The sequence below is a fragment of the Artemia franciscana genome, chromosome 10 (genome assembly GCF_032884065.1).
Source record: "Artemia franciscana chromosome 10, ASM3288406v1, whole genome shotgun sequence".
Classification (NCBI taxonomy): Eukaryota; Metazoa; Arthropoda; class Branchiopoda; order Anostraca; family Artemiidae; genus Artemia; species Artemia franciscana.
This window is the reverse complement of record NC_088872.1, coordinates 25,503,851-25,527,587: the sequence shown is the minus strand read 5'-3', so window position 1 is coordinate 25,527,587 and position 23,737 is coordinate 25,503,851. Positions and strand designations below refer to the sequence as shown.

Sequence of the window (23,737 nt, the reverse complement as noted above, 5' to 3'; positions counted from 1 at the left end):
ATTGTTTCTCTACAGAGGCACTAGATTGGGGAAGGGACATCAATACTGCGCAAACATAAATAGTTTTAGCACAAACCGTAAAATCACCAGTTTTATAATAAAATCACAGGTTTTATAGGTAAAATCATCAAACGGAAAAAATTTATCAAATTTAGGGACAAATGACCAACGGTGGCAACCCTGTATATACGTAAATACAAGCTTGATTCCACTTGGCTTCATTTTGTCCTGATGGTGTCCTGAATAACATTTCTTTTGCTTCATACGATGTGGGTTTTTTTGCCCCAACTCTTTCACCAATAACATGTCTTCTTCTTGGATCCTATCCTAACTATTTCAAAGTAAAATGCCGAGTCGCAATTTCAAAAGGCTGAGACACTACAAAGGGTTCAAGTATATTTAATTCATTATGCCCCTATTATAATTGCTGCAAATCCCCCTTTACTATCTATGTTTGGTAGTATGGTCAAAATAGAGTTAGATTGCTGGAGAAGATCCGTTTTCTAAACCACAAAACGTCTGCATGTAAAATGGTATTTGTTTACACATATGTATATAACAAAATTTACTGGATATCTTTTCTATCCCAAGACCAAATATGGACTCAACAACAAACTTTAAAGTTGAGAAGCACAGTCGGATAAAGGGAGTGCAGCCATGAAAAACTGCATAGAGAGCTTTCGGAAAGGACCCATGAAAATATGGCTCTCTGACACTCACAGAATACCGTATAGTTCCTTTTCTGCAATGTTTCAAAATTGGCAGTAGTCCCAAGAATTTATCAAATCGGCGGTATTTTGCCAATTTAGCAAAACGAGTTGATTTAAATTTTTTATTTTTTTTTGTAAAAGTGCTGAGATAGCTGGTATTTTTTGTTTTTTAATAAAAGATATTTTTTTTTTAGAATGTTTGGTTCCGGATCAGATCTCGTACGTCCGAATGAAAGAGGTGAATATCAGGTGGCTGATGGGATATCTGGAACCTTGTTTAGATGTATTTTGGATTATTATAAAACGGGATTTATAAATTGTCCTCCGTCGACAAGTGTTCAAGAATTGAAAGAGGCCTGTGATTATATGCTTCTTCCATTTGATGCACAAACCATTAAATGCAAGAATCTACGTAAGTTTTTACCTCGAATATTTCTTGATGCGTAAAAGTTTTTGCTAAAAGGCAGTTTTTGTTATCGCAATAATTAAAATTTAGCCTTTTGAACTTTCTTTGGATTTTGGCTTAAATTTTAGTCTCTATTATTCACAATTTTAGTTAAAGAGAAGGTTACGTTCCAAATATTAATTTTTTTTTTGTGCGATTGGAGGAAGTATAAGAATTTTTGACTTTAAATGAATTGACAAGTACACTGCGTGTATTTCAGCCTTCATCGAGGCACACAGGTTTCATCCTTGGCTAGAGGAGGGCCGCAAAAATTTGAATTGTTGGCCATTTTTGCGGAAATGGAGTCCTTCGGACAGCGCTTAGGGATAAGGAAAGGATTCAAGCTCTAAATATGTTAAATAGTTGCATGAAAACGAGAACTTAGAAAACGTAATGTTTTACTGATAGAGGGTATGTCCTAACCCGGTCCCATCCTCCTGGTCGTTCCTAGTCCAGAACAAGGATTTTTGGAAATTAAACTAGCATTTGCAGATTAAAATACCCTTCGTCGAGAGTCCCAATAAATGTATGTTTTGCACCAATCAATTGAGTATTCGTTTCTCTTTCAAATTGTATACTTTCGTAAGGTTAAAAGTTTTTATCGAACTTGTTTTGAAATAGCGCTAGTTCCTTAGAGACGTTTTTTTTACGTATATATTTATTCATTTAATCTTGCCAGTTTTTCTTAAAAAAAATATAAACACAGAGAAGGGAACCGCCAAATCCTGAAGGTAAAAAATATGTTCACGAATGCCCCCCTGCAAAACTGATCGTGCAGATGTGGCCTTTTTGCTGCAAAACGATGATGAACGGGGTGGTCTTCTGTGCTTGTTTAAAAAAAAGACACGCTGGTGATGCTATAACCGTTTTCTCCAAATTTTGGTATTTTAAAAAAAAATACTTTAGATCTTCGGAAAAGAAAGTCTTCTAGATTCTTATGTGTTTCTTTTCTCGAACTTTGACGATTGACGTGTATGACTAATTTTTTCCACGTTCAATTTTGCTTATTGCAATTGATTTTTGTGATTTTTGCGTTCAATAACCAATTGCAATTATCAAGTTGCGTTCAAAAGCACTTTTCAAAAATCTATTGCATTTAATTGTTTGCTTTTTGTGATTCAGAACTTAATAAGCTGCAGTTCGCCCTTTAACAGACAGAAAGCTCTTGGAACATTTAGCAATATTTGTAATTAGGTTTAAGCAATTTTTTTTTTTTTTTTTTTTTTTTTTTTATAAGAAATTCATTTCAAGGTTCAAACCTGGTTATTATGCTTATTCAATAAGTAATTGCAATTAATTGCTTTAATGAACTTTATTGAATGCGGGGCTGGATGAACATCTTCTCAGTGAAGAAACAGAGCCAATACTTGTAGTGAGAAGAAAGTTGAGCGTTGGTTTTCTTTTTTTCTTCTCCCCTTAAAATTCTGCTCCTTCGTGACTAGCTGTACAAACCAAGATTTTATTACAGGTCGAACTAATCCAATGGGAGGTAAACTTGGATCTAAAGTAAAATTGTATTAAAACATCAACTTTTGTTCTTCAAATGAAAGTAATTAAACCTTAAACAAACAGAAATGGTCCTGCTTATTTTCTCAACTCCCCGCTCTTTATGCTAAGGGTTTATCAATGCTTAACTAAAAGCATTTTGTAGTGTAGAAAATATAGTCAGTTGGTACAGTGATTGCGTATGTTCTTTTTACCGAGTGCCTTTCTAAACATCTGAAGGGAAAATTCTGTTGTTTGAAGTAAATACCAATAACTCAGCCCTTTTATTCTCGGGATATTCGGGAAAAAGTTAATCGCATTGTGCATGTTTTATAGTAGTCATTCTTAAAGCTTTGAGGGAAAAACTAACTTTATTCGTTTTACGTTTTAATGTCACATTTTACTTTTATTTAAAAAACCTGTTTTTTTATTTGTTTTTTGTTTATTTTAGTATCATACACAGGGTTATCCTAAATACGATGTGAGCACTCAAATCTTTGCGCTTCACACTTAATTTTAACTTCTGTTCGACGATACTGATGAAAAATGGGCTAATTCGGGTGTATTTGCTTTCCAAAATGAAATGGAATTTCCATAAGAAAGAGGCATGCAGTCATTCCCACTAAATTTTGCTCTTTGCACGGAAGCTCAATTTTTTACTATAACACTTCTATATTTACAAAACTGACGTTTACATTTTAAAATTACTGCTTTCTCAATAAGAGGGAGTTGTCAGCCGCTGAGCACCCACAGATTCAACGTATTTGCGCCAATACTATTGTTCAGTGTCCGTTAGGAGAGGGGGAGGGTGGCAGTAGCAAAACTCGTGTTTGTAGTATTTTTGTTGGTTTTAAGTTTGATTTGTATATTCAGTTTCAGTTTTACTTGTTGTATGTTTGTTGGCTATGATTGTGTCTCTAATTTCTGTTCGTTTTGGGTTTCATTTGTTCTTAAATAGTAATTTCTGGTCGTTCTGAGTTTGAATTATTATAGGAATTTATTTCTGTTGGTATTAAAATATTGCTCTTACTTTTCTTTGAAAAACTTCTTTTAGTCATAGTTATATATAGTTTTAGCCATAGTCATAGTTATTTGAGCTTATGACTATTTTGAACAAGATAACTATTTCAAAAGATCTCCCTTTTTGATAAGTTGGATGTACATAGTGCCTTTTGATTTAGTAAAACATACCCTCAGTATTCTCTAAATTTTCGCCTTCATGCTTAGCTTTTTAGTGCCATGTTTTGCTGCGATAGGTCCTTGGGGTGGAAAATGGCAGGGGATGGCGCGCTGTTGTCCTTACGTTAGGCCACTGAGGCTCTCAAAATGGATACTAGATTTTGCGATTTTCCTTTAAATAACATCTATTCCAAAATTCGCATCCGTGACATTTGCATATTTGTAGTTAGGGGCTTAAAAAGATCTTTGTATGTTGGTTCTTGGGCATTTATATTTGAGTATGCAACTTGCATTCAGAATTTTCTAAAATTATGAAAATTTACTTATGCTAATAACTTTTGGTGGCTACCTTTAAGCTTTGAAAATTTGTAGTATTTGGAATTAGCATAAAATGAAGGTTCTTTTTATCTATAACTCGTTTCCAAACTTTTGATTCGGAAAACCAAAGTTCGGAAACGATTGTAGTTTTTTTTTTTTTTTTTTTTTTTTTTTTTTTTTTTTTTTTTTTTTTTTTTTTTTTTTTTTTTTTTTTTTAATCTCTATCTTATGCAACAATACAAGTTTCGAATGTTTCGATTATTATTGACAATGTTCCCCCTTAATGCTTACAGTTCATTACCTTGAAGCGTTCGGTGAAGTGAAAATTGAAGGGTATTCACTATTGTTTGAATACTAAATTTGCATTCTCTAATCTAGCATTAACTGTGGACATAATGACAAGATTTATTCAGAAAGCGTCTTTCACGACAATTAAATTCTGAAGTGTGTTAAAAAAAAAATGACTGGATCACTACAAAAATACATAATTTTGGTTACTATTGGTATGGGTTACTCTTTACTTACAGTTCATTACAACGAATGTTTCATAACTTCGAAGTTCAAGGGTATTTGCCACTGAGTGAAGACTCAAATCCATGTTTCCTAAACGAGGATTAAGTATGAACATAAAAATAAGATTTGTTCTAAAAGCCTCTTCCATGACCAGAAAACATCAAATTGCCATTAAAGAAAACGAAATCATAGCAATAATAAACACACAATCAATAAGAAAAGAAATTTTTGAATATCGTTGGATTTTTAATAAACAGAAATCATTATGATAAACAATTTTGGTAATTAGTTATTATAACGAATTTACCAAGATTCCTTGATTATAATTCGGTCATCTTTTCTTACAGATGGCCTACTTCACGAATTGTCAAACGAAGGAGCACGTGTTCAGTTCGAATCGTTTTTGGAGTCATTAATTTTGCCTGCGATGGTAAGCTCAGCTCAGCGTGGCGATAGGGAATGTCATATTGTCATACTATTAGATGACGATGTTGTTGAGTGGGACGAAGATTACCCGCCGCTACAAGGAGAAGAGTACGCACAAAGTAAGTACAAACATCCTGCAAAATGATAGAGTTTCCCATCAATGTGATACAAACAAACAATCTTGCACCTCAAATGCTATTTTATGAGGTTGAATACGGCCTAACAGAGGAATAAAAAGTTTTTTTCTTCCTTGGAGGTGACATGATAACTTTTTCTTCTACTTAAAAGATCCTTAAAATTGCAAATGTACAATATGTCATGGGCTCCAGAAGCTTACTAAGGTCCATGCAACTCATGATCAAGCTAAAACAAACCTCGTACGTTATATAAACAAAGAATGAAAAGAAAAGAAGATGGTAATACTGGTTAACCAAAAAAGAAATACAATGCAGTTTTTTGTTGATGTCCAGGGACCCAAACAAAGAACATAACTGTATGTAATGAATAGAAGTAGATTCTAAATTCTTATAATCATTATATAGTGCATTTAATAGTTTATAACTTCAATAAATCATAGAAAAGGCACAGCGAGTCGACTCCACTCCAGGCGCACAAAGATTCGAACTACCACTTGTATCTTGAGGATAAAGAAAAGACCTCGTAATAAATAATTTGGAAAATCATACTAAATTCCTAACACAAATAAACTAATGTGCGAAAACAGCCGTGAAAAAATCACCTAACCCATGCGAGGTTTGTCTTTACTGTGTTCAAAATCATTTCCAACTAATTCTTATTTTTCTTTACTTTTCTTCTTAGCTTCTTTACTTTTTTTTCTTCTTAGAAGACTGTGTGGGTTATACTGAATCAGATTTACTGGTTTAACCGTCATAGGGAGCGTACATATCAAAAACTCCAACAATAAAGGATGTATCTGTATAAAGGTGGTAATTATTTTGATTTCTCGTAATTTCTTAATTTCTAGATATGTATTATATTCAGTTTTCTCTGTAATATTTTCATTTCATCTTGATTTAAGTATCACCTCCATTGTTTTTGTACCCAGAAGTTTGCTGAGGAGGGGGGGGACTGACATGACTTATCTTGGGGGTGGGGAATCTGCTTATGTGACAAAGATCTCTGGCACAAGTTTTGAAAGAAAGTACGAATGTTTTCTTCTATTATTTGAATATATTATATCTATATTTTTTTATTTTAGCTATTCCTAGCACTCCATTGTATCGATTTTTTCGGTACATTGAGAATCGTGATGTTGCCAAACAAGTACTACGCGATCGAGGTTTGAAGAAAATCCGTCTTGGAATTGAGGGTTATCCAAACTATAAAGAAAAAATTAGAACACGACCCGGTGGCAGAGCTGAAGTCATTTATAACTATATCCAAAGGCCATTTATCAAGATGTCATGGGAAAAGGAGGAGGCTAAAAGTAGACATGTAGATTTTCAGGTAAAATATAAATCTTCTCTCTCTCTCTCTCTCTCTCTCTCTCTCTCTCTCTCTCTCTCTCTCTCTCTCTCTCTCTCTCTCTCTCTCTCTCTCTCTCTCTCTCTCTCTCTCTCTCTCTCTCTCTCTCTCTCTCTCTCTCTCTCTCTCTCTCTCTCTCTCTCTCTCTCTCTCTCTTCTTCTTCTTCTTCTTCTTCTTTTTTGTTTATAGTTTTCCGTCATAAGAATAGCAATATATATATATATATATATATATATATATATATATATATATATATATATATATATTATCGTGAGTTAATAAAAGGAAAAAAAAACTAATAAAAACCTTAGAAAAGAAAGAACTTTGTGTTTTCTCTATATAACTATGATATTGAAAAAAAAAATGGACTTGACGTTTCAAGCTTTTGAAATGACAACTTCCACAAAGCATTGCATATCTAGGATCTGTAAGTTAATTTGATTTTGTCTGTAAGAAAAAGTCTGAGAATGTTCCTATCAAAGGTTCAAAGCATTCAAATCCAATTAATCATAAATAAAATAAAGACCTATTTACATGTCAAATTTGGAGAATGTAAATTAAAAAATAAAGTTGGGGTTTCAATGGGGGCGGCAGTTTTTTTTCAAAAAAATTCGTGACCCAACTTTATCACATGAGATTTAGGCAAAATATTTAAATTTCCCTATTGACTGGGGTACCCAAGGTGTCCACAAGTCCAACTATTAGAGGGAAGGGGGTTTTTCAGAACAAAATAGCATATTTTTGGGGAATTATTTTTCATTTTTCTGTGCTATATGCTTTTCTTCTTCTTTTTTCAGATTGATAAGCATCATCGATACCACTTTCTATGGAAATGAGGATTATGGTTTTTGATCTTAATAATTATTTAAAAACCAAATCCCAGCTTCAGGAATCGGGGGGGGGGGGTCACTACCAGAACACAGTCTCCTGTCGACTTCTGGGGCCATGATTCTTTTGACTTGTAACCCTAAAGTTGTTCAACCTACTTCCTCAGTTTCTAGTGAAACCAAAATTAAAAGGTGTAGTGTTGCATTATGCAAATAGTAGTGAAAAACCGACATTTTTGTGATTGGGATTTTTGAAAAAAAAATAAAAGAAGCTACTTTTTGAAAGAAAATACTCAAAAGGTTTTACAGCATAACAACTTAAGCAGATAAATTGAAACTGGTGATACTCTTTTATCCAAAAGATTTCATCCATAAAGAAGCAACAAATTTATCTAGAGCCTGTATAGGGTCTCAATATTTTGCCAAAATCGCACACGAGAAACTGGGCCCGAGTGGATTCGTTTATAGATTCTACACTACTTTAGTATCTGAATAGACAACAGATAATATAGAACAAGCACTGCAATTCGCAAGGGGGTAATCAGACACCACCATAAATTTAACCATAAATTTGTAACCATAAAAATTGTAACCATAAATTTAGTGGCATTAATGGTGATTTTAAATTTTCTAAAAAGACAGAATAATCCGTATCCAACGAGGAATTTTTTTTTTCTTTTGCAGGAGTGTGTGTGTGAACTTCAAAAATTTATTAGAACCTTTTAGCTTATAATCCGATTGTTCATCAACTTACTAGGAGCAAAAAAAGTAGAATTCCCTTTTTGCACATGGATAAATCATACAAAACTTTTTTTGCAAATTCAAGTGTGTCATGAGATTTTGTCGTCAAGTCCAATGATTCCAGTTTACACTCTGATTCCAATGATTTAGTCAGAATTTTTATAGGGCTTAAAGTCCACGTCATGCAATATGTGTACCTTAAAAAAGCTAATAAGCAATGAAATGTCTTGTCTTTTATTCTGAATTCAAAAATCTAATCTGAGTTCTTTCACCACCTATTGTCGCTATTTCCGTGAAGGTCTCAGCACGTGCTAATTAGAGAATACTAGCAACTATAATGAACGACTATATGGACATGCCTTCTGATTACTGTTTTAGAACTTCACCCACTACGCATAATATTCAAACCACAAGTGAGTTGATGCAAATTTGATTTTGTATTTAGTTTGTCGCGAGACAGAAACATCTTAAAACAAATCCAGAAAGACTAAATTGTATGAAGATATGCAGGATAAATGCTGTCAGGTTTAAATTCAGCTACAAAAACTCACTTAGTAGATGAATGTTAAGATATTTGTAAAGACTTATTTTGACTCTATAGCTAAAGCCACATCACAGTTTAGGTAACACGTGACAGACATAAAATGGCTAATAACTATTTAAACCACTAACCGCAGAAAATTATTATCACAAAAATCGGATTTGACTTTATTATTATGCAATCGTACCTTTAAGATGTGTCATCTCATATAAAAATAAAAATAGGTTCAAATTTTCATTAACCAGAAAGCAAACATGTCCACATTCAAAGTTATGACAAAGGGATGGAAAGATAATTTGTGTATCTATTCAATTAACAACACTCAATAAATATGCAAAATAATAATTTAGTTAATGATAAAGGTCTTGCAGAGCCTTGCTGGCGCATAGGGCGTCGAATTGACGGATCAGTTGCTGGGTCTTTTTTAGGGCGACAAGTAGCAAGTCTGTCACCCAACTTTACTGCAGCGCGGATCGATCCCTGTATTGCCAAGCAGAGATCCACTTTGCTACCGCAGGAATAATTTAGTTGCTTATTTAGATCTTCTCCATCTGCTTATAGGTTTGCTTACTGTAAATGGGGAACTTCCTTATATTTAAATACAGTTTAATTCTCAGACATAACAGTCTTGAGTATTGAATATTCACAATTATAACATAATGGAATTTGTAACTTTTAGCTGTCCTTAGAAACTGGCTTTATGTTTTATCTTGTGAAATTCCGATTCGTGGACACATTCTATTTCTCCCATTAGCAGTTCAATTAACCTTTTTTAATGTAGAGATAAAGTCAGTGATAAAATAAAATAATTGATAAGTTTACTGATGTAGCATAAGCGCACGAACAATGAATATATTTCCTTGTGTATGTTAGGTCACGTTGGTTTACGATGCTAGTCTGGATCTAACTATAAATGTTAATAGTGTTGTTCATTCTTGTTTGCTTAAGTCCGGCTGAATCTAGGGAAGTAATGTCCGAGTCGCCATGTCATATTCTGTTGTTGATTTTAATTGTTCTTAAAGAAGAATAGTTGGTTAGTCAGATAATTGCGCAGAAATTTGTTTCAAAGGGGGACTTGTATGGAGAACAGAGGACAAAAAAAATATCGAAACTTCGTTGACGGTCTAGGTCTGAAGACTCTCTTCCTGAGTACGTCACTGGGGAACCCGTTACTTGGTATGATATTTATATTATTTCTTTCAGTGTTTGAAATCCAAATCGGTAACTAATTTGGCTGAGGCAACAGCAGACCCGGCTCTTGAAATGAGCTCAGTGCAGATGTCATTTCAGCATCATCAACAGAATGACATTTTTGAGAATTCTTCTGAAAATAGAGGACGGCATCGGCATAATGATGGTGATGAACCCCATGTCGAGTAGGATGCGTATTTAAGCTTTTTCCTTAATTTTAAAGTGAACTTTACTCTATCTCAAATCAAATGGTCCGTCAAGTTTAATCTTGTGCTTTTTCCAGTGATTTGGATATGGAAAATCCGAGTGGTTATACCAAAAATTAGAACATTAACATTAGCTTATTCTCTCTAAATCTGAGAATTGAATTATGTGAAGGACTGAAGCCTTTTCATTTTCGACAGATATCCCCATTGCTTCTGAATAAGTGAGTTTAAATTTTAGACCAACTTGCTTCCTGTATATCACGCAATGTAGGCGATAAGGAAAGGATCAGTTATTCTCCAAAAAATGTATCCGTTCTTCGGCTAGCTATAATTATCGTGTATGTGTCAATCATTATTGCTAAAAATTGGTAAAGCTTTTTTTATAGCGAAATTATAAATCTTGACAAAATTTGGATTTGGCGTGAAATTCCTGAGTTAAACTCATAAATATAAAACAGGATTCTAAAATGGTCAAAGATTTAAGAATCCATAAAATGTTAACGGAAACCAAAAAAAAAAAAAAAACAACACTCCCATGCCAGCAGAAGGTGTCCCAGTTTTCTTGTATATAATGTTATGTCTCTTGAATCCTGCGCTTCAAATATACGGATAAAAACGACTATTTGTTTGTTTCTGAGAATGTACACTATGTGTATAGAGACTGGATAACACCGCCGTAATCGTTTGTAATAGATAAATTTCACTCATAAGAATCACAGTGACTTGTGTTTGGACATATCGAACATATAGGCATCAACCAAACAATTGCTAATGGCGTAAGCAAATTAAAATGAGTTTTTTGAAAATCTGTATGAAGTTTCTGATACTGAACAAATAAAAAAGATGTATTCCAAGATAAACCAGAAATTTAGATGATAGAAAAAAAGGATGAATCACGTTAGGCCTTAAAATAAAAATGATACTTCGAATTACAAGTTTTACCATGCGAAAGTAAGTTTTTCATATTATTTTGCGTTGCTATAACCCCTCTAAGTGACCTAGAAAAAAATATTCCAAAGAAATAAGGGACAATATCAAAGAAATTAGATAAAAGTGTCATTTTGAACATCTTTAAAGATCCAAAAGCTTAAAGAAGACTGTTTTATCTAAACTCATTGAAAGTAACTATTAAAAGATTGAAGGCTTGTTGTAACAACTCAAAGGTGGACAGACGTGCAAGATACGACAATCATCTAGCCAGCCGCCGGGTTGGTAGACATTAGTTAATCCGCAATGTTCATTAATTTCACAGGATTTGTTGTCAAAAGGCAATAAAATTTAAATAAAGCAGAAGCTCTGAAACTTCAAATGAGTTCTGGAAGGAATTTTTCTAGAGCTAAAACTTGTTCACTGCAAGAAATGCTCATCTGAATGCAAAATTTCCGAGTTCGAGCAACATAAAATTTAATAATTCACCCGGATGTAAACTTGAAATTCAGTTTCGATTGATCCGCGTTTTTGTTTACATTTCAACGTGAGGTAATATTGGAAGTAGAATACTTTATTTCTACCATATCTTTCTGAGCTCAAAGAGTCTTTTCTTGTAATTTAAAGGCGATAGATTTGTTTTAGCATTGAAGATTATATTTGTATAAAGGTTTTCTAGGCATAGCTTATAATTTGTATGGTGATTTATCTGTGAGCTTCCATTTACTATATTGTAAAAATGTTTGTTTTAATTTCCTTAACTTTCTTTCTACTAATTATTTTTGTGATTATCTTCTAGCAAATATCCATATTATAAATATAAAAAATAGCAACGTCTCTGTTTATTAGTTACTTTAAGGTCAAGATGAAGGTATCAAATTGGGTTGCAAGAAATCCTTGCCAAGGCGCTTCATCTAGCCATAAACAAGGGTGCAAAGAAATTTAACAGAAGTGATCCCTCAGCAAAGGCTCCTTTAAGTTGAGTTGCATCAGACAGTTGAATTCTTCAACACTTTTCAACGTAAAACCTTTAACTTAGGTGAAAATAATGTCTACTATGTTTTGTTTTCTTTCTTCTTTTTTTCTCTTGCCTTTATCATATAGTGGACGGTTGCAGAAGCTTGGGAGATTGCTCATTTGACCACACATTGAATGTTAGTGTCTTTTTATGGGCCAAAACCGATCTGGGGCAACCACCCGTATCGCAAACAATCCCACATGGCTGTGTTCATGGCCCCAACGTCGGAATTCTTAGCAGCAGTTTTAATCAGAAAGGTTTTAAGGTCAAAAGAGTCCCTCCAAGGCAGAAATGGATCGTTCAGTTACAGTAGCAAGTCCCAAAATTTGGAAATATCCCATATGAAACAAATGCTTGATAGATTCGTCTTGAAAGAAATGTAGGCATGTTACCCATTCCTAAATTAGAATCACGCAAGGATTTTCAATAAGAATGGCTGAAGGTCTCAAACTGATGCCCTTCAAAGACCCCCGCCCTCAAATTTCCAAATTTAGGCACGTTGTACCTCATGACTAACAATCATTTCGGGATTGATGAGGGTTTTATTCCAAATAGGTGAATTTTTAATTATTGAGATCGAAACGTGACTTCCAGGAAACTAAACACACCAAGTACATATTTCACAAATAAGGTTGGATTTTCATCAAAGTGCTATATCGTGCTATTATTCCAATATCGACTTCCAAAATCAAAGCACACTGAGCACATATTTCACAAATTGGTGACATTTCATACATTATTGGTTCTTAAGTAGAGTTGCTTGACCCATTTCCCCTTCCGACAAACAGACCCTGTCCCTCCTTTGCACATATAGACCTACTGTAGCTCTTGTGACTGATCATTCAGAAACTCGTAAATGTTAATTAGTAGATACTTAAGGTTGCAGTATGACAGTCCCAAGTGAGTTATCAGTATTGTGGAAGCTTAATGTGGATGATTTTCAGCATATTTTCTATAGCCTTCATTCAAACTCAAAACTCTAGCCTCGCCCCTTTCCCCTCTCTTAGCTAAAAGTTTGCTAATATACATTTAACACCCCTTTCAATCATAATTTGTGAATTTTCTTAAATCTATAAATTTTATCATTAATATAGCATGGTGACTTTTTAAACAAAAACAGAATTCATCTTTCACTAATAATTCTAACAAGAAATTCATCTTTCACTAATGGTGTTTCCACAAAAGTTTATATATAACGGCTTCTTGGTCTGTTGACTGCAATTTTAAGGAAACTAGCTTAAAATAGGAATACGTTTTATTACTAAAAGTCATTAAAACTGCAACATAGGTGGCCTAAATCAATATATACTAAGCAAATATTTAACAGATGAAGTTTTATTTCCAGTAGTTAGTTTTATAAGTGTGTCTGAGCTTAATGATTATAAATATGAGGGTAATAATGTAATTTAGACAGCGAAAATCAGAAAAAACGAAATACATATTTCACTAATGATGGAAATTACACCCATATTTGACATTCTAATCATGCAATTATTTTTACTTTGTTATCTGTTTATTTTGTTTCTTTTCATCTAGTTTGTTATCTGTTTACTTTGTTTCTCTTGGGTTTGTGCCCCCTCAAACCACCTATCCCCAAATTTGCACATAGAAGCATAGTCCTCTTCAAATTCATATTTTTTAAAGGAATTTTTAACAGATTATTAAGTATTTAATCACTAAAATTAAGGACGTCAAGTAGGGGGAGGATGCACAGCCCACACTCTAGATTTTGAAAAATGCATTCCCCAGCCTGATATTTTTGTGAATTGGCACCCCTGATTAATATCATAGAATGACTGCTCTAAATCACAACATGCTAAGCACATGTTTTGCAGATGTTACTCGGTTTCGATAATGGTTGATATTTAGAGATAACTGAGCTTATTGATGACAAATCTCAGGTTAATATTGCAATTTAGACAACCAGAATTATTAAATATTGCTCAGTGTTTGGCTTTTACATAAGTTGGTAATTAAAAAGCTATGAGATTGTTCATTAAAAAGCTGAGGTTGTTGTCACACCTTGTTGAAACCAGGGCAATGCAAGGATTCGGTTGGTGGCTGGAGAGCCCAAGGAGGATCCTTGATTTCAAACTGCCACCGACACCATCGATAGATAGACATTTTCTAGCTCTTTTGACTCATGATCATTCAAGATTATGAATGGTCCTAAATGATAAAATGTCGATAATTAAAATTTACCGTCCTCGTCCCCAACTTTGCTTAGTATTGTTAAGTATACGTTACCAAATAATACATGCTGTGCCTCTTTTGACTCTTAGTTGTTCAAGGATTCTTTTAGGGATTGGTCCTAAATGATTGAATAGTAAGCATTAAGGTCATAATGTGACTGTGAACTGAAACATGTTTAGCACATGCACAAATGTGTTTGATTTCTATCAAAGGGATTTTGAGCTTGTTGGTTACAAATCTGAACCTAGTATTGTAATGCAGAACACCATAATCAAAATACACTAAGTTTATGTTTCATAAGTAGTTTTGATAAGTCGATACTACAGCATTTACGAGTTTCTTTATCATAAATTTGAACCTAATATTGGACTCGTAGAGGCCCAAAATCCTAACACATTAAATGCATATTTCACTTAAACAGTTTGATTTTCGCCAAAGTTAGTATTCAAGTACTGTGATATAAAAGTCCAAAATCCTTGTCCGGCTATTCTTCACGACTCACTACCATATTTCTACTATTAATTAACATTAAATCAACTATCATAACAACTACTATTATTAATACACACAAAAACTATGTTCATAAAAAAACTTAAATTCTGTTTATAAAAGTTGTTTCCATAAAGTAAATGTCATATTTAAAAGGGTAGCCTTTAAGGAATGTGTCATCTTTTTTATATTTTAAGAAAATTCCTTCTTGAGGCATACCATTTTTTAAGTTTTGAGGGGTTGACAAACACAGCATTCATTTGACCGCATCGAGATAAAATCAGAAAAATTTTATTAGTGAAAATTACCAAAGTTTGCTGCAAAACCACAAATTGACCTTACAGCGTAGATCGAGTAGAAGTGATTGGAGAGAGTCCATGAAATAAGATTTGTTTATGCCTTCCTAGAGTGTCGAATTGACTGAAACATATTTTTGAAGTGGGGAAATAGGCTTCTCTGAAATTTCAAATTTTGGGCTTGTCACTCTTAAGTACACGGATGTCACTCTTAGGTACACAGATATAAAAATTACCATAATAGACAAGTTCAAAAATTATTACAGAAAAATTATTGCTCATAGGAAATATCTGATTTGATGTTTGAGATGAGTCCAATCAGAAAGTTCCTGTTGACCTGCCAGTGGATGCAATAAAAAGTTAAATTCAACAATTATTACAACTCACAAAAAAGGATTTCAGGATAACCATTTGAGTCTGCCAGCTTTGCTGAATGTATACCATATCGCTCCTTTTTCTGTTAAGATTCCCTTGCATTTCTTTTCTTCGTCATCAAAAAGGAAAAAACGAACAGATAAAGGGATTCTAGATGTAAATTTTGAGTCACTGCTAGCTAGGGAAATCGTATCTTTATATCTCCACGTTTTCTCACTGCAATTATACAATTCATTTTGTCTCTTGGCAAGTTGGGATAGTTTTGTATATACAACAGCCACATTAAAATTTTCCGTTTCACAGGTCAAATGATCTAAATTTTTCTCAATGTTTCTGTAACGATGTCTACCACTGCGAGGACCTTCAAAGTCAAAGGCGTTAATAGAATCTAGAATTACTAGCTGCACATTTGAATTCTGCTTCAGGAACAGGCCCACATTATGACAACAAAGGAGATACTCTGCATAGCTATAGCATTTGAAAATAGTCAATCTTTTCAAACACTTTAAAACAGTTTTATCTTGCTGTATGAATGATCTTACTTCATCTCTTGAACAACCTGCATCTCTTAAAGCAGCAACTATTGCATTTTCAATTAATGTTGCCATTTCATAAACACAAGATGGTTGTAAGCAGCTAATGTAAATGCATTGACTTTCACAGCCATTCATTTCAATATTGTTAAGGACTTTTGGCATAATGCATTTAATTACTAAATGATAAGCCAAGTAGGTTTTCCCTGAATTTGAATGGCCTGTTATTTCTGTTACTGACCTAGGATAAAGACCCTTTTCAAAAAGCTTTATTTCTAGATTACTGAGCAAACCTTTCTGAACTGTTTCGTTGGCCATCCTGAAAGAAAAAGACAGCCTGAAAAGAAACTATTACTCCAACTAGGGTAAACAAATGGTTTTTAGACAACCTTTTTTGACCTTTTAAAGAACGTAGTAGAGCTAAGTTAACAAAAATTCAACAATTCAGCTTAAAAATGTTAAAGACTTTTGTCAAGAAAATGACTTCATGCTACTACAAAAATAGGGGCAACTGTTACTCTGATATTTTTTTATTTAGATAATTTTGTTCTTGACTAAATACTACTGGCAGCCATTCTCATATGAAAGAAGTTTTGATTATGGTACTACTTTATATCTACCTCTTCCAAAAGTATTTTCTGCACGAATTTTCGAGTATAATACTTTTTCTTTTTCTCATTTATTGTAGCTTTATTTTACCAAGCACAGCTCACTTATGCAAGATTTAAACACATTCCATGCAATAAACAAATTTTAAGCAACTATGGTTTAAAGACTCCAAGGTAAATGATAGCAAATGATGTCAAAGAACAATAAATGAAAACGACTACATCTAGAAATTTTGCACATGGTACTTAGTGATGCAGCATGAGGGGTTAACCCGTATGACCCATATAACCCAATTTTTCTTCTTTTTTTATAGAGAATATTTTAATTTTGGATTGTCCATTTGTTAAACACTGATTTTACATACTATACAGTCAGATAATATTTTTCGGTAGCATTTCATTGAATCCTTTACTATCAAATTAAATAAAAAAAAAAAACTTTTTTTTTAGCTGCAAGTGAGGAGCAACGTTAAAACTTAAAACGAACAGAAATTATTCCGTATATGAAAGGGGTTGTCCCGTCCTTAACGCCCCACTCTTTACGCTGAAGTTTGACTCTTTCTCACAACTCTCACGGTGTTGAGGAGGGGACAACCCCTTTCATATATGGAATAATTTCTGTTCGTTTTGAGTTTTAATGTCACTCCTTACTTGCATTTAAAAATATTTGTTTTATTTATTAAATTTCTGAACATTTTTGAATTAATGCATGTTTTGATTTTGGCTCACCGCACATGAATAATTAAAACCAAATTTGCATATTAATTTTTTTTGGCTAAATGGCTGTCTCATAGTTTTGATCGGACGATTTGATAAAAAAAAAAGGCATGGGGGAGTAGCCCTAGTTGCCCTCTAATTTTTGGTTACTTAAAAAGGCAACTAGAACTTTTTTATTTTCTTACAAATGTTTTTATTAGCAATAAATATACGTAACTTACGAAATAACTTTTGTAACGAACTTCTATATTTGTATGTTTTATTACGTATATGAGGGGGTTCGCCCCCTCGTCAATATCTCGCTCTTTACACTAAAGCTTGAATTTTGTCCCAATTCTTTAAGAAAGACCCCTGAATTACAAAAGCCATAGAATAAACAGTTGAAATTACTAAAAATACTTTAGCGGAAAGAGCGAGGTATTGAGGAGAGGAACCCCCTTGTATGCGTAATAATTTCTGATTGTTTTAGGTTTGAATGCTCTCCTTACTTACAGTTAACAAACTTTTTTACTTAATTTCTCATTGTTTTTTTTTTTTTTTTTTTTTTTTTTTTAATAATGCTAGAGAATCCTGCACCCCCTTCATGGAAATTCTCTTCCCTCATGATGTATTCCTCCATGGAAAGATCCTCCAATGTGGAAAATACTATGATTCTTCATGTTTAGTTGAAACACATAGTAACAAAGGCACACAAATATTGAGACTCGAGCAAAGAGGATGATAAGTACCTATTTTTAGGATTTCAAATCATAAAATATAAATTAAGAAATATATCAAATATCAGAGCTCTCAAATTAGGGTCAACAAACTTCTTATGCTTATCTCTTTACTGAAACCCCTATATGGGGAATTTTGCTCACCATACTGTCAAGCTGACCTTACTCCTATAAATAAAAATCTGGTGCTGAGTATTTCGGCTGAACAGATCTCTAAGTATTACTCTAATCACAAACAAATTTATACAGATAGGTCTGTACATGATGAGAAAATAGGAGCAGCTGTATGTATCCCACCTAACCTTATTCTTTACACTCCCCTCCCACTTGGATCCTCGATTTTGTCTGCTGAATTATGTACTATCCACCTTGGCATAAATGCGCTTATAAATTACTGTATACTGAAAATATACTCTGTTTAATAGATTCCCAATCTGCAAAAACTAGCTGTAAAATATTAATAGAATTGCTGATGATAAGAATCTAAATATCTGAAGGCGGCTACCGAACTTTCAGGTAAAACGCAATTGAATATACTTCCGAATGTCCTAAGATGGAAAGATATCAAATTTAACAAAACAGCAGATCTGCTAGCCCCCAAGACCACATCTTTGCCTCCATGCTCATCCACCAACCTAAATACAAGAGATTTAATTGGAAATAGAACTCAAAGAAGTCACAGCAAACAGATGCAATCACCCTTCCATTCAAGACTTAACACAATTCTGTATCTCAGGCTGAAATTTGTCACCCTTGTCCCCAACAGAATTATATTTAAGTTGGGGTTACATCATTGTCCACTATGTCGCGCTTGGTTCTCAACTGATAAAAAAAAATCCAGGAAGTCTTGTTTCAATGCCAGCCCCATTGTGAGGAGACCATTGCATTCAGGTGCTGGTGCTCCTTGGGTAAAATACCAGATACATTCAATGCAATTTTGAATTCCAGCCCCCTTCTCATCATGATCCTTTGAAATGGCAAAGAAGATGCAAATCTATTAACAATCCCAATGTTGCTTCAAGTGTATTGTGCCTGAATTACCAAGTTTAATAGGTCATAATCATGTCCCACCACTGTAGCCAGTCCAATAAAAAGTTGAAAGAACCTGCTTTTGGCATTCACAGACCTTATACCTTACAAAGAAAAGGGAAATTATGTTTTGTAGGTGTAAAGCTAATTATATTTGCTGCTTTTTATGGATATTCCAGTGATATCAACTCCTTGTGCATGGAGAATAGTAATGTATAACATATTATATTGAATTGATTACAGGAAATTACAGAAGAGATTTTAAGTCAGAGACCTTAACATTCTTATTTTAGAGACCACAATATCCTTATGTTAGAGACTTTAATTTTGTAGTTCAAAATGCATCAGAGATGGCCTTTTTGGACCCCAAACTCACTAAGTCAACAGGGCAACAGGCTAGCATAGGACCAAATTTTAACATGCTGCACTGGAATGTTCAAAAGATTGTTCACATCATCCTTCAGTCCTGCACTGCATACTTCTATGCAACGCTGGCTATTCATGCTGAGTCTATAAAGAATGGTCTAAAAATTAAAATCATAATTCTTGATTCTAGAAACTTAGAATTTTGATCATCAAAATTCTAGCCATCTACATATTTGCCTTAGAAGCAAGGTTTCATTTTCAAGAATGTAGTAGAGCCAGGTGAATGACATTTCCTGACATTCATTGATAAAATCATAAAAACCTGTTTAAACATAAAAAGTCTTGAAAACCAGAAAGTTTCATTCAGTCATTATTTATCCTATATGAAAAATATGGGTTATATAATGACTAAAAACTGATTTTTTTTTTTTTGATCTCTCATTAAATTTTAGGTAATCCTGGATCAATATTCTTTTTCTGAACTAAACAGCATATTACCCAAAGACCAGTATGCTTACTGAATTTGGTTCCCTATTCAACACTCTTTTCAAACATAATTGGTGTGACAATTGTATCCCACCTCCCTCTGATACTTGGATATAACTCTAAGCTTGTAAAGCTTGCATATACAATAGGTATGTACTTAACTAACCTGACAACTTGATTTTAATTCAAAAACAATAGACTTGGTCTTGGACTTTGGCCTTGCCCTTGTTTTTTTTTTTTTTTTTTTTTTTTTTTTTTTTTTTTTTTTTTTTAATACTTATTTCTCATTAATAGTTGCCTTACGCTGCAAAAGACTGCCAATATGAACAAAAATGAAAAATCAGGTAAAATTCTAAATGCAGGGTTTTTGCTATCTTGAAAATTATTTGCAATTAGGGGATAAAACTTTCATCCCCTTCATCCCTTTTTTAGCTACCAAAAAAATGAGTACATCACTTTGGGTATTTTTTTATGCTCTTTCCAAAAATAATAATTTTTTTCTGGGGGATATTCTATTTTGAGTCCTTAAAAGGACCACAAAAGGTAACTTATTTCTGTCACCACACAAAAAAAGGACCATCTCTAGGAATGGGTTTATGAAGTGGTTAAGCATATACCAGGTATTCAAAACTATCAATAGCAATATATCCTAAAGGTGCTGGTTTATAACAATCTAATTCCACAAGAATTTGAATTTAGGAATATTGTTCTAAGTGTAAAATCTTTGCCTGATGTCTGTAGAAAAGGGAGCATTTTCTGCAGGATAAAAAGTGTCTTCAAAATCTCTAAGGATTTGTAACTGTATCAACAAAAGTGCATTTCTGTGTTTTTAAGTTTTATATTTTGTTTTGAAGTTTTAATAAAATTTATTTAGACAGCTTTTTTTTACTTTTATAATTTTCTTCACTAAAGCATTGTGTAATTTAGCTTCTTTTCTAACATTTTTGTAGAAGGAAGGCAATTGTTTTTGTGCTCAATTTTTCTATTTGCCCTTGTTGCTTTACAGCAGGTTTATTGCACAGAAAAAACACCCTATAATGCAGACATCAGGAAATATTTTGAATTTGAGAATAATTTTTGGAAATTCCAATGCTCATAGAATTAGATTGTACAGATTTTGAATGAATCAATACCTTTGGAATATATTACTTAAAAGTAATAGAATTTACAACTGAATTTTGAGTTTTTAACTAATCTTTTTTATTTTACACAAGTCTTAAAACTATGGACCAGGTTATGTTACATTTTAGGGTCCCATTACACTAAGGGCTCAAAATAGAATATCATCCTGGAACTAATGATTATATTTGCATAAAAAAGGCATCAAGCAATGTATTCACTTTCTTTTAAGCTAAATTGTATGAAAATTGAAAATTTGTAAGAAAAAAAAATCATGTTTTTAAGGTGAAGACAGCATTCTATACAATTTTCATCTAAAGAATGGGGATGCAATAGAGATGAGATTTTGAATTCACCTTCCTAGGACATAATTTATGTTCTGAACTCATTCCTGAAAGGGTAAAATTGTAGATGCAGAACAAGGAGTGTTGGATGAAGAATCCATTATTTTTTTTTTTTTTATTTGAAGTCCTCCCTAAAGTATAGTATACATCTACTACTGTAATTACAAAATTTGGAGCACAGTAAAACACATAGCTATATGTCTTTTTGTATCATTGCTGGTATTCCTAATAACTACAGGTAAAAAACACAATTCCTGCTATCATAGTTAAACTATTTTGCTGCAATTCTATTATATTTTAACAGCCCCTCCCCACCAATGTATAAATATATAGCCCAAATTACATATTTAAGGTAGCAATTATAAGGTATAATGATTTAAGGTATTGGAATTGCAGTCAAAATATGTTAACTACAATTATTCTGCATACTAATAAGCAGGAATTGCTTTTTGACAATTTTCCTTCTCAACAACCCTAATTCTATACTTATACTTAGGCCTAATATTCTCCTATGTTACCTCAACAGCTAGTCTAGGCTAAGACTGTTTTGTTTTTTTTTAATATTTCTAAGGACACCAACAAGAAGTGTTTATATTGTTCACAGAATTTGCAAGGTTGTCTTTTTTCAAATAATGGTTATCTTTCAAAATTTATAAATCACAAAAAAAAATTGTTATCACTTTTACTTTATATGCATTTTTTACAGATCCATTTAATGAAATACCTATATATGTACCTCATGAAACTTTTTGAGCACTTTATATGCTCACTACTTAAATAATTTTATATCTGAAAGACCGCAGTTGCGATTTCAGTGACTATGCACCTACCTGTGCAAGTTATGACAACTTGTCATGCTACACAATTTTAATTTTAAAAAGACGCTGTACAATCTAGGGTTGCGCTTTGCCTAAAAAATAGATCCTAAAATAATTTCCGCTGGGGACATTTCTCGCCAAAAGTTCTATTCTTCGCATACCGGGTTTTTCGCATATGGGCTTCTCATACCAGTTTCTCAGGCCAGGAAGCCCAATTTCTAGAAAATACGTGGGTCTTCATCTTAATGACAGCTTACCTGATATTCCTTTGGACTAATTGCTATCATTGAAGCAATTCAGTAATAGGTTATTTAAAACGACTCAGTTATTAAGGCTCCAAGGCCAGTCAAATTTACATTATGCAAGCAATTCAGAATCACTAATAAATATAACAACTACTTTACAACAAAAATTCTCCATTTATCTAATGACTAGGGACTAATTGGGGCTCGGCTTGAAAGCATCTTAAAATTCTGTTCCTTATAACAGTCATTATTCTTTTTTCCAAATTGCTCATCTTTGAAAATAGTTGTTACACCCAAACACAACGTTCCTACTGTCAATATACAACCCTCCACCAGGCCAAAAAATCCAAAGTAGGAAGACTTAACAAGATTTTCTTATTTTTTCTACTGTTTCCATTTTAAATTGATTCTCACACTACTGATTACAAACGAACTAACGCACAAAAATAAAAAGCTCACCCTTAAGAAAGAAAAAAAATGACTAGCATGCATATACCACTTTCGTTTCTCAATAAAAAAAAATATCAATGGAGTGTCGTTAAGAAGAAATAAATGTGTTCAATTGTCTAAACAAAGGTCTGCCCCGAATAAATGAAGAGAACAACAACGTGATGTAAAGGAACATTTTTATTGCATTTTATTGAACATTAAATTGATTCTCACACTACTGATTACAAACGAACTAACGCACAAAAATAAAAAGCTCACCCTTAAGAAAGAAAAAAAATGACTTGCATGCATATACCACTTTCGTTTCTCAATAAAAAAAAATATCAATGGAGTGTCGTTAAGAAGAAATAAATGTGTTCAATTGTCTAAACAAAGGTCTGCCCCGAATAAATGAAGAGAACAACAACGTGATGTAAAGGAACATTTTTATTGCAATAATGACACAAAAAATATTCGACCTTATTAATATCTTTGAATAAAAACATCCTTAGTCTAACATCCTCTCGTTTAAGAGCAATACGTTCTTCGTGTGACAGTAAAGGTCGAGAGGTATATCTTGGTGGTTGCAGACACAAATTAATATAGTTTTGACTATAGCTTCTTGATCCCATGTATCGCTCACAAATGCCATAGCCTCCAGTTAAAGCAAAAGGTTTCACTGGACGTTTCCCATATCAACTCCTTGAACAAAAGGACATGTTTCAAAGTGTCTCCTATGTTCATTTATAGGCATATCCCCCTCTTCCCACTTTCCAACCAAGCCTGCACGAAAAGCATACTGAACCTGGTCACTGTGGCCAAAAAAATTCCATCTTTTGAAATTTCTTTGGTATCAATGATATCATTTGACCACCTTCCATTAAACTTCCTTAGTCTAAAATCCTTTCGTTTAATAGTTCTTCTTGTAGAACTATTAAACGAAAGACATTATATAAAGAAG

The 23,737-nt window shown here is 33.2% G+C and overlaps 2 protein-coding genes across 7 annotated transcripts in view; one reads left to right on the top strand and one right to left on the bottom strand.

Annotated features, from left to right (window-relative positions):
* LOC136031972 (BTB/POZ domain-containing protein 10-like) overlaps positions 1 to 11,832 on the top strand; it is a 36,332-nt gene extending 24,500 nt beyond the window's left edge. For both annotated transcript variants that reach the window (XM_065712000.1, XM_065711999.1), the window contains 4 exons: positions 905 to 1,122; positions 4,998 to 5,195; positions 6,296 to 6,543; positions 9,875 to 11,832. In XM_065712000.1, coding sequence (XP_065568072.1) covers positions 905 to 1,122; positions 4,998 to 5,195; positions 6,296 to 6,543; positions 9,875 to 10,051 — 841 coding nt within the window. In that variant the 3' untranslated portion in view covers positions 10,052 to 11,832. The remainder of the gene's footprint in view (positions 1 to 904; positions 1,123 to 4,997; positions 5,196 to 6,295; positions 6,544 to 9,874) is intronic.
* LOC136031973 (DNA repair protein RAD51 homolog 3-like) lies at positions 1,116 to 23,737 on the bottom strand. 5 transcript variants are annotated; one of them, XM_065712002.1, is made up of 3 exons: positions 22,115 to 22,185; positions 15,379 to 16,218; positions 1,116 to 4,740 (listed from the first exon to the last, which is right to left on the bottom strand). In XM_065712002.1, exons 1-2 carry the CDS (start codon positions 22,138 to 22,140, stop codon positions 15,390 to 15,392), a joined length of 855 nt encoding a protein of 284 aa, XP_065568074.1. In that variant the 5' UTR covers positions 22,141 to 22,185; the 3' UTR covers positions 1,116 to 4,740; positions 15,379 to 15,389. The 5 variants fall into 5 exon arrangements, with proteins under 5 accessions (XP_065568074.1, XP_065568076.1, XP_065568073.1 ...); XM_065712004.1 differs by lacking the exons at positions 1,116 to 4,740; positions 22,115 to 22,185 and adding an exon at positions 23,582 to 23,737 and having other exon boundaries at positions 14,971 to 16,218; XM_065712001.1 differs by lacking the exon at positions 1,116 to 4,740 and having other exon boundaries at positions 14,971 to 16,218; positions 22,115 to 22,184.

What these genes read in the sequence shown, in the direction of transcription:
- LOC136031973 (XM_065712002.1), bottom strand. Translation starts at nt 22,140, where the DNA reads ATGACAAGTTGTCATAACTTGCACAG. An exon ending in AGTTGTCATAACTTGCACAG is followed by an intron (nt 16,219 to 22,114) that starts GTAGGTGCATAG and finishes TTTTTCTTTCAG; the next exon opens with GATGGCCAACGAAACAGTTC.